At 60.4% G+C, this 10426-nt stretch overlaps 1 protein-coding gene across 1 annotated transcript in view; it reads left to right on the forward strand.

Annotated features, from left to right (window-relative positions):
- MYBL2 (v-myb avian myeloblastosis viral oncogene homolog-like 2) overlaps window positions 1-10426 on the forward strand; it is a 20479-nt gene that overhangs the window by 6668 nt on the left and 3385 nt on the right. The window contains exons 4-10 of the mRNA XM_012728118.1: window positions 365-457; window positions 637-857; window positions 2589-2751; window positions 4254-4541; window positions 7034-7435; window positions 8368-8507; window positions 9841-9940. Coding sequence (XP_012583572.1) covers window positions 365-457; window positions 637-857; window positions 2589-2751; window positions 4254-4541; window positions 7034-7435; window positions 8368-8507; window positions 9841-9940 — 1407 coding nt within the window. The remainder of the gene's footprint in view (window positions 1-364; window positions 458-636; window positions 858-2588; window positions 2752-4253; window positions 4542-7033; window positions 7436-8367; window positions 8508-9840; window positions 9941-10426) is intronic.

Genomic DNA, 10426 nt, shown 5'->3' on the forward strand with positions numbered 1-10426 from the left:
TGTGTGTGGCAGGAGCCACCTTCTGACTTGATTCCTGGGTCTCAGGCCGTCAAGAGCAGTCACCAGGCCCATTTTGTTTTCATTCCTTGTCTCCCTCTCTTTGGAATCTGAAACTTTGAGGGAAATAAAAAAAGCCCAGAAGCCAGGATCCGTATATACTCACCATGGTTTTACGGGGCCTGAAGGCAGTGGTCTGAGCGTGTCCAGGTGCCCCGCGCCCTCTTGTAGTGAGTGGACAATGTGCACGTCCTGGCCCATGGCCACCTGGTGTGAGGGTGGCGGGAACAGGGACAGCCTGCTGGCCACTGGCTGCAGGCCCTGAGCCCAGCACTTAGCCAGGGTCCAAGCCTGCTGTCCTTCCCAGAACCGCACTGACCAGCAATGCCAGTACCGGTGGCTGAGAGTCTTGAACCCAGACCTCGTCAAGGGGCCCTGGACCAAAGAGGAGGACCAGAAGGTAATGAGGCGGTGCCGCCAGGCCGTGGGCTCCGTGCACCCCCAGGGCAGTGTTGTGGTGCTGCCCTTGGCATCACGGGGTGAGGAGAGGCCGGCGGGGCCCCACCGAGAGGCTTGGGTGGGGCTCAGTGGTGGGGGGGGTGTCCAGTCTCGCTGGCTTCACAGCAGCTTCTCTGCAAGGTCATCGAGCTGGTCAAGAAGTACGGCACGAAGCAGTGGACATTGATCGCCAAACACCTGAAGGGCCGGCTGGGCAAGCAGTGCCGTGAGCGCTGGCACAACCACCTCAACCCTGAGGTGAAGAAGTCCTGCTGGACGGAGGAGGAGGACCGCATCATCTGTGAGGCCCACAAGGTGCTGGGCAACCGCTGGGCCGAGATCGCCAAGATGCTGCCCGGGAGGTGAGCTGCCTCCAGGCCAGGATGGGGCAGCGTCCCCGGAGGTGGGGCGCCTGGCCTCCCAAGAGTCAGTCACACTTCTTCCCGGGAGATGGTGTCCTGCCCCTGGCATGGGTGGGGTGCTGCCCTGACCCCCGGAGGGGGCCCCGAGGCCTCCGCGTACACCGTCCCCTTCGCCCACTTCAGCGCTGCCCCCTCCGCTGGGGCCAGACTGGCCTGCAGTCTTTCCTGGAGAGCGGCCCTCCCTCCCGCCGCCCGGCGGTCAGGGCCTGGGGCTCAGCGTCTGAGGCACCGCTCAGTTTTCAGCCTGCTCCTCAAACCCAGCCCTGAGCCTCGCGGGGCTCTGTGGGGCGCGGACCCCGCCGGGAGCTGGCTCCACCCTCGCCAGGGTCTTGCTCTGCAGCCAGTTTCCAGCTCCCCGTCAGTGCTCTCCAGCCGCGCCTGCCTTCTGGAAACCGCGGCGCCTTCCTGCCGCCGTCCTCACGCTCTCCTCACCCCTGTCTGCCTCCCTTTGTTTTAGGACCACAGAGCCCTTGTCACGGCTGGGGGATTAAGTACTAGGCGGCACATTTCCTGAAGTCTGCAATGGTCTGTTTGCAAATTCAGACCTGAGCACCTTATCCTTTCGGCACTTCCAACATCTGGGTGAAGACTTGGGTGACCTGCTTGGCCCCCAGGTGCTGCCGGCCTCACCTTTAACCGCTGTCACCCTTGCTCTGCTCCTGGGCTCTGGCTGCCCTGCCCCTCAGGCCCCCCCCACCTTGCCAGCACAGCTGGGCACCTGCCTCCTGCCAGCCGTGCAGCCAACATGGCCTCAAGCTGAGCCTCTCAGTGGGCCCTCATTCTGCAGATGAGCTGCCTGTCTGCCCTTCCAGATCCTGGTCAGGCCCCGGGAGCCTCCCAGTGCTGAGTGGACTGCGAGTAGGCGAGTAGGCCGCTCCTCTGCCTGACTTGCTGCTCCTGAGCCCATCCCTAGGGCGATGCCTGGGGTGAAGATTAGGAGCCAAAGAATGCTTTGTAGCCTGGGGAGCCCACACTGATGGGCGGTAGGGAGTGGGCAGGTGTTTGGGGCCAGTTGCCCTGAAACAACCTGAGACACAGATCCAGGTACACAGGACTTCCTGAAGGAAAGATTCTCACCTGGAAGCAGAGTTGGGAAGGGCAGGCAGGGACGGGGTCTCAGGCGAGGTCTGCGCGACCTTGCTGCCCCGTCCCGCCACCCCAGCAACCTGCCACTGCACGTCCCCACCTTCTCTGCCGCCGTCCCCACCTTCTCTGCCGCCCTCGGTGCCTGTGCCTCCTTGCTCGGTCTTCAGCTGTGTGTGTGTGTGGGGGGGGGGCGGTGAAGAAGTCTTCTCATCTCCAGGGAGAGATGCCGGGATGCAGGTAGTGGCTAGTAGAGGTCCTCTGGGCCACCCCACTGTGTCCTCTGGCCAGTCTTCAGTTGATGGACATGAGCAGGGCTTGCACTCAAGGTCACCAGCACCCAGCGTCTCCTTGCAGCTTCTCCACGTGCACAGGGAGCAGAAAGGGGCGAGGGTCCCCCAGCACCTCAGTTAGATGCACTTTACCGCCGGCTGCACAAGCCCTTTGCTTATTTTGCAGAGATGCGCGCAGGTGCGCCTCATCCAACAGGCAGGCTTCACCTACGAGCTGAGGCCGCAGCTCATCAGGTTGAACCCTCAGCAGGTCATTGACCTCCCTGAGGACACGCAGGCCTGGTTTCCCCTGCAGGACAGACAATGCTGTGAAGAATCACTGGAACTCCACCATCAAAAGGAAGGTGGACACAGGAGGCTTCCTGAACGAGTCCAAAGACTACAAGCCCCCCGTGTATCTGCTGCTGGAGCTCGAGGACAAGGATGGCGGCCAGAGCACCCAGCCCGCAGAGGGCCAGGTGGGGACCTCGGGCCGGGGGCCTCGGCGCCCCTCCTCCGTCTTCCCTGTCCGTCCTGTCCGTCCACAGCTGTTGCCCCTGTCATGGCGTCTCTCAGGCCTTCTCAGCCTCAGCAGCAGCTTCCTCCCTGTCCCCTTCGCAGGCTTTTCATTCTAAAAGCATGTTGGCAGTTCCTGATTTCAGAGCCAGATGGAGTTTGTACAGTAAAAGGCTTTGTTTTGAGGGGACAGTTCTGAGTTGTGGCCCGAAGCAGGGAGGCGTCGCTCTCAGGGTCAGGGAACATCTCCCTCCCTCCCAGGTTCCCTGTGCCCCTCCTCACCAGCCCGACTCACCCACAGCCCCTGGCACCTTCACCTCTTTTCTTTCTCCATGATTTTGCCTTTTCTAGAAAGTCATATACATGAAATCAGGTCGGGGGGGAGCATTGCAATTGTAAAAATGACACCAGCTGCAGGTGCTCATCTCCAGTCCCACAGCCCAGAGCGAACTTTCTGTTGCTGTCGTCAGCTGTGCCCTGATGGCTTATTCCTAAAACAGATTGCAGCAGACACGTCAGAGTACAGCTCGGGCACTGCCGGCTCGGGAAAGCTGACGCGCTTCCTTCGTCTGTTTTAAATCTGTCATCGTGAACAAATGCTATTTAATTACTTTTTTATTCCCCCTTTCCTGCTGAAGGGCTCTCTCAGTGCTCTGGTTTTCCGAGCAGTGCCCCCAGGAGCGTGACATGGCCGTGCTTCTGTTTTTTGACTTCTCAAGTCCAGAGAGAGCCTCTTGGGCCTGATAGTGGGCCGCTGTGGCCGCGAATCTCAGCTTCCAGGGAGACGGCGACGAGGGGGCAGCTCCCTGGTGGGGCTCGAACTCATGCTACAGTGGCTGGCGACAGGCAGCCGGACAGTGCTGTCTTTAACCCCTGTGCCAAAGCGAGGCCCCCCTGACCCCCTGTTTCTTTTCTTTGCTAAAACATTAGAATATAGTTTTCAGACTTTTTATTTTGAAACCATCTTTAGCTGAAGAGATGCAGGAATACTATATAGAGTTCCCATATGCCCCTGACTGGACTTTCATGTACTGCGATGGCTTTGTAAAACCTGAGCCATGTGAGCACAGGTGGTATAACCATGTGGCTGTGTCCCTAGATAGCCAGTATGTGTTTCCTGAGAATGAGGGCATGTGCTTGCCTGCCACAGTGGGGTGGCTCCAGGCCACAGAAGTTAACTTTGATTCAGGACCTCTAACCTGCAGGCCAGATTCTGCCATTTTCCTGCCCAAACCCCCACCCCCCCACCTCATTGATTGGCATAGCTTTTCACCCATCTCCGTCTGGAATATTCTACCAACCTTTCCAAGTCTTTCATGGTGTTAGTCTTCATTGCTCTATAGGTTGGTCAAGTTGGATTCAAGTTTCCTTGCTGTCAGTCAGGCTGTGCATCTAGCTGCAGTGGGCGTGGTCGGCATCTCTTGTCAAGCCCTCCAAAGGCTGAGGTGTGCCCTGTGTCCCCCAGGGGAGCCTCGTCGCCAGCTGGCCCCCTGCGCCCCTTGCCATGAAGGAGGAGGAAAGCAGTGAGGAGGAGGCGCCCGCAGCCACCGCTTCTCAGGGGCAGGACCCTGTCTCTGCAGAGCTGGACGGGGCGCACACCCCGGAGCCCTTGGAGGACTTCGCCAAGCACGAGGACGAAGCCAGCTTCCCGCCAGACACCAGCCTGCCCTACAAGTGGGTGGTGGAGGCTGCCAACCTCATCATCCCCGCCGCAGAGTCCAGCCTCTCCGAAGCCCTGGACCTGATCGAGTCGGTAATGGTCACGGGCCTGGGGCACCCTGCCGAGGGGGCACTGCTCGTGGTGGGCATCCTTCTCATTCCTTCACGCCTGTGTCCTGCTGTGCTGGTCCCGCCCCGAACAGAGCCTCGACACCCTGAGGCAGTCACCGTGCCCTTCGGAGAGCTCCAGACTCCTGGGCGGGGTGGGTGGGAGGGCGCCCAGATGCGGCTGAGCCCTCAGGGATGACGGGGAGAGGGTGTTTGAGGCCATGGCTTGGCTAGGCGTGGGAAGCCGGGGGTGGTGTCTGGAGAGGGCCTGGCCTGGGAGGTGCTGGGCTTTGATGGGGCCTGATTATCAGGTGGTGCGCCCCAAGGCATGCAGCGGGCCATCCCTTGGGGAGCTTCCTCATTCAGGCCACACCTTGCTGTGACATCTCACTTCCAGCTGAGTCTGGGTGTGGAGGGGGTTCAGGAGATGACAGCGGAGGCCTGAGAGCAGGGGTGTGGCGTTCAGTGGGACCATGCTCGTCACCTTGCTGAGGCTAATGACAGTCTTGAACACCTGGAAATGCGAAGCTCAGAGCTCCATGTGCCATCCAGAGCTCCATGTCCACCTGAAGTCCTGTGAGGACTGTCCTTTCTCATGGTTGTAGATGAGGCTCAGAGGTCAAGCATTGTCCCCAAGGGCATGCAGCAAGTGAGCCTGTTGGCCTTTACCGTCATGGTGTGTTTCTATGTGATGAAGTGGAGAAGAGCAGAGGCTCGCTTTTGTTGAGCCGGGCTGGAGCTCCATCAGTAATTGTCGTGTCTGACGTTTGAGGGTTTGCTGTGTGCTCAGCTGGTTATTGCATCTCTCATGCTCTCGGACAGTCAGAGCAGCCCTGAGAAGTGGGAGGTGGGCGCCTCACCAGTGCAGGAGCCCCCAGCTCAGCGTTGTGAGGAGGTTATCCGAGCTGAGGAGGTTATCCGACATCACGCAGCACATCATCAGCGGCTGTGTGTCCTGGGTGTGGCTCAGCCCTGCTGTCTGGCGTGCTGCTGGGGCTTTTTACAGCGACTTCTGCAGCTGATGTGGGAGTTGGCCATTTGCAGAGATACTTCCGCCTGTCCCTCAGCCTTGCAGGGTGTGCCTCTGGTCTGTGAAATAGTTCTGGGTCACCCTGGGTTTGGGGCTTGCAACTGGGCCTGCCCTTGGGAATGAACGCCCTGGTCCCTGCAGGTCCTAAGGCCTGGAACTCACTGGAGGGTCTGGGTCTGCTTGGGGCCAGACAGGAGGTCCTGCCCAGAGACTCTTGGTGGCATTGTCATTTCCTGGGCAAAAGCAGGTGATGTGGGTAGCAGGCGGGGTGCTCTCAGAAATCCAGTAACCTTGGCCAGCTCGTACCCTCGCTGGCCTGGGTTCCTTGCATGTGATGGGGTAAAGAGATGCTGCCCTGGCACGGTTGCTGTGGAAACCATCCGGTTTGGTGATTGACAGCCCCTTGGAGCATGGGGGTGCGCCCGCCCTGAGAACTGTGTCCCTGCAAAGACCCTGGCCCAGGGTCCAGGCCTGCCACTTGAGCAGTCTCTTACAGAAATAGCCAACAGTGCGGGGGATTTGTAATCCAAGGTGTTACTTTTTATTTTGGGAAACTAAATGCCCAACAAGAGGGGACATAGAATGACATATAAGGTGATGGCTGTGACAGTTAAAAAGTTTCACCATCTTTATGAATAGTTGTTACTAACAAATTCTAACTCAAAAAATTAGGCATTTTCCCTGATTTCCAGAAAAATTTTTATTTATTTATTTATTTTAAAAGATTTATTTATTTGCACATACAGAACTGGGGTACAGGCCAGAGGTGCAGGGGCGGTGAGAGGCTTCACCAGAGACAGAGTGGGAAGCAGAACAGGCAGATCTATGAAGTACACTGCTGAGGGGAGCAGCGGGTGGGTCAGAAGAGGTCTGCCATGCCATGTGGTCACCTCCGGGGCAGGCGGGAATCGAACTCATGCGGAAGCGGCTTTAGCTTCTTAGTGCAGTGCTCTAACCCGCTGCGCCACCAGGGAGGGCCCGATGTCCAGAAATTTTAAAGGGAAAAAAAAAATGCAGGCTGGAGAAATAACACCTGGTCGAATGCTTAAGGGCATGTCTAAGTGGCAAAGGAATAAAGGTGTGAAGCTAGTAGGTAACTGGGCACTTAGTGTCCCCCAGGGCAGGGTGAGGGGCAAGCACAGGGTGTCGTGGTGGGGGTTTGTCTCCGGCCTGCTGACGGCACTGAGCTCCTTGTGCTGCTGTGCTGTGAAGACCCCGGGCCAGCCCGTAGGTAACAGGAAGTCGGGTCTGCACAGCGTGCCTTCCGTCCTGTTGTGGGCACAGGCTTGCAGGCGTGGGATAGCCCCAAGAACGCGTTAGTGACGGTGGTTCCTGGATGGTGGGGTCCTCCCTGCCCCGTGCACGTCCCTTTGCTGGAGGAGTCCTGCTGTATCTGCTGGCGGGCAAGCAGAGAAGCCGCGCCCACTCTAACCCCCGTCTCTGGGTAGGACCCCGATGCTTGGTGTGACCTGAGTAAGTTCGACCTTCCCGAGGAGCCGGCCACAGAGGGCAGCGCCAGCCACAGCCCGGTGCAGCCAGAGCAGCAGGCCCCGCCCAGCCGCCAGCCCGCCGCCCCATTGCCCAGCGTGACCGAATACCGCCTGGACGGCCACACCATCTCGGACCTGAGCCGCGGCAGCCGGGGCGAGCTGATCCCCATTTCCCCCAGCACCGACGTGGCGGGCCTGGGCGTCGGCACGCCACCCTCGGTGCTCAAGCGGCAGAAGAAGAGGCGTGTGGCCCTGTCCCCTGTGTCAGAGAACAGCGCTAGCCTGTCCTTCCTGGACTCTTGCAACAGCCTCACTCCCAAGAGCACGCCCGTCAAGACCCTGCCCTTCTCGCCCTCCCAGGTGCGGGCCCCCCCCGCGGCTTGTCGGGTTTGGGCGCGTGCTCAGGGCCACCCTCGGGAAGCGTTGCTCTGTCAGGAAGGGCATGGTTCAATGGGAAGATGATGGTGATGACCTTAAACGGCCCGTGAGAGAGGCTGGCACCTGGGTGCAGGCTGGGTTGGGGACGGGCTGTCACCCAGGGAGGCTCCCTGGAAGAGTTGTTGCTTGAGCTGGGATGTCTGGGGGTGGGGGGTGGGGTGGATAAAAGAAGCTCCTCTTCCCGCTGGACCTGCCCGCTGGGGAACAAGGGTGGTGACTGCCCACCCAAGGAGAGCTTGGGAGGGGGGGGTGGGGAGGCGTGGGGATACTCAGCTCCATGAGGAGAGTGCTGTTGGGAAAGTCATGAGCACGCGTGATCTGGTGCTGCTTCTTAGCGAGCACTAGGGGGAGCCCTGGCTTTCCTGGGGCTGCCTGGAGGCTGGTATGTGAGCCAGGTTTTGTGGATGGGTTGTCTTGACTAAAAACGCAGGAGTGTGGGGGCTGAGTCCAGAGCTAGTGATGGGTGTGGGGGCAGGGGCCTTGCTGGGCCTTAGGTATCCCCAGGACTTTGCCCTGCCCTGGGTAGTGGAGGAGGTGTGGTGGGCCCTGGGAGGTGGGACTGGTTGGAGCTTGATGGTGAGGCCAGTAGAGCCTGGTGTCTGCGAACAGGAGTGTGTGTGGGGGGCGACTGAGCCCACTGCCTCCTGGGAGCACGTTTGGGTGACTGCCCTGCCTTGTCATAGAGGATCGAGGCCCAGCCCTGTGTTGGGGTGACTTGTGAGCAAGCCCTGTGGTTCATCTTGCTAGGACAGCCGTGACGGAGTACCACGTGGGCCTCAAGGGGCTCACTCCGCTTCTGCAGGCTCAGAAATCCAGACAGGTCATTACTTTGTCTGGGTCCTTTGTCTTGGCAGTTTCTCAACTTCTGGAACAAGCAGGATGCCCTGGAGCTCGAGAGCCCGTCCCTGACGTCCACCCCGGTGTGCAGCCAGAAGGTTGTGGTCACCACGCCCCTGCACCGGGATAAGACGCCCCTGCACCAGAAGCACACTGTGTGAGTGCTGCACCCCACCTGCAGGCCGGGGTGGGACGGGGACGACACCCCCTCACGCCTGGGGAAACCCGAGGCCCTGTTTCAAGAAAAATGCCTCTTCTCTGGCCCCCTCAGCCCTTCATTTTGCAGCACAGTCTTTAGTTCTAGTTTGGTGGTTTCTTATCTCAGCAAAGGAGAGTCCTGAGCACCAGGAAACTCTGACCTCCCGCGCTCACAAGCTTTGAGTGCAGCTCCTCCGTGCTGGGTAGTGGTAGCCTGAGAGTGCCGCCTCTCACCTGCTCTCTGGGGCTCCTCTGATCTCTCAGGTCCGGTCTTCCAAGGTCCCAGGTCGGGCCTCGGGGGGGGGGGGGCTCCGCAGTGTCCAGGAGCTTCTCCTGGGGACTCGTGAGCACTGCCCTGCCTTGTTTTCTCCATTGTCTTTTGCAAGGCAGGACTCCCCTTGCACCTCTGCGGAGCCAGGGGTCTCCCACTGTGGGGGCTCCCCTTGTTTGTTGGGGATCGCTGCCCTTCACACCTGTCGTCCAGGGTCCTGAGACACGTGGCTTCACCTGCATGTATCAGCGTTGGGTCGGTGGGGCAGTAACCCCTGCTCCTGCACCTCGGGTGTGGGCCAGAAGTGGAGGTTCACCACCCCTCTGAGCCCAGAGGCTTGTGTGTGTGTGTGTGTGTTTTGGCTTTCCGACCTTTTCACTGAAAAGTTCTTCACATTGGAAAGATATACAGGCAGCAGTTACTCGCCTCACTTCCAAGTTGCTGGGTGTCCTTGCTCCCCTCCCTCACCTTTGGCCTCGCAGAGGCTGCGGGGTGTTGGGGACCGCGCATTAGCAAGCAGGCGCAGTGGTGCGTAACTTCTCACCACAGGTGCACCGGCCTGGGGGCTCGGTCACCGAGGGGGCATCCGGCGTAGCAGCGGTCAGCAGGCCTGCAGGGAGGGGGCCGTGCGGAATCCTGAGGAAATCATAGGCAGAGTCCACTGTGGGGCTTCGACATCAACAGTTGCTTTTGTGTTTAAAGAACAAAACCAGGCCCTGCGTTTGGGGCGGACTGAGTGTAGGGAACAGCAGCAGAGTCGGGGTCCTCACTGGGCTCGGGGTCCTCACTGGGCTCGGGGTCCTCACTGGGCTCCCAGCCACGAATTAAGGGGTAGGTGGGGGTGGCCGACAGCCTGACAGCCTCGGGGCTGCGTGGGCCAGGCACGTGCTTGTCCCGAGGCCCCAGGGGAGGCAGCTGCTGCGCCCCACGGCCGCTAACCCCCGACGGCCGCTAACCCCCCACGGCCGCTAAACCCCACCGCCGCTAACCCCCCACGGCCGCTAACCCCCTGGTGCTGCAGCTTTGTGACCCCCGACCAGAAGTGCTCCATGGACAACACTCCCCACACGCCTACGCCCTTCAAGAATGCCTTGGAGAAGTACGGGCCGCTGAGACCCCTGGTACGTGGGGCGGCTGGGGGGCCGGGCCACGGGGCTCGCCTGCCGCGGTATCCCCGATTCTCCCAACCCCCGAGGGCTCGCTGGGACCCTGCTTTTACCAGTGGGAAGCACGGCTGTGAGGGATGTCTTCCAGGCACCCGCCTGCGGCCGGGCCCCAGGAAGGGGGGGGGGGGACATGCCTCCTGGGGGTCTGGTGCAGCAGTGGGGCTGCCGGCCTCCCCCCACGCCCCCAGCTCATGGGGTGTTGTGCTTTTCCCAGTGCGTAAAGAGCCAGCTCCTTGGACTTAGGGAGCCAGACTTGTTCTAGAAACAAGTTAAAGCTCAGGGACTGGAGAAGCGCCACTGTGAACAGCCTGCGCCCCCCACGGGGTCTTCGTGTGAAAGCCTAGGGCTGCGGGCGTGGCCCCGTCCCTGTTGAACTGAGCCACCCTTCGGGCGAGCTGGGGCGCCGCCTCGATGCTGGCTGACTGCGCGCCTGCGCAGCTC

Source organism: Condylura cristata, unplaced genomic scaffold (assembly GCF_000260355.1).
Source record: "Condylura cristata isolate star-nosed mole 26May11 unplaced genomic scaffold, ConCri1.0 scaffold00022, whole genome shotgun sequence".
NCBI lineage: Eukaryota > Metazoa > Chordata > Mammalia > Eulipotyphla > Talpidae > Condylura > Condylura cristata.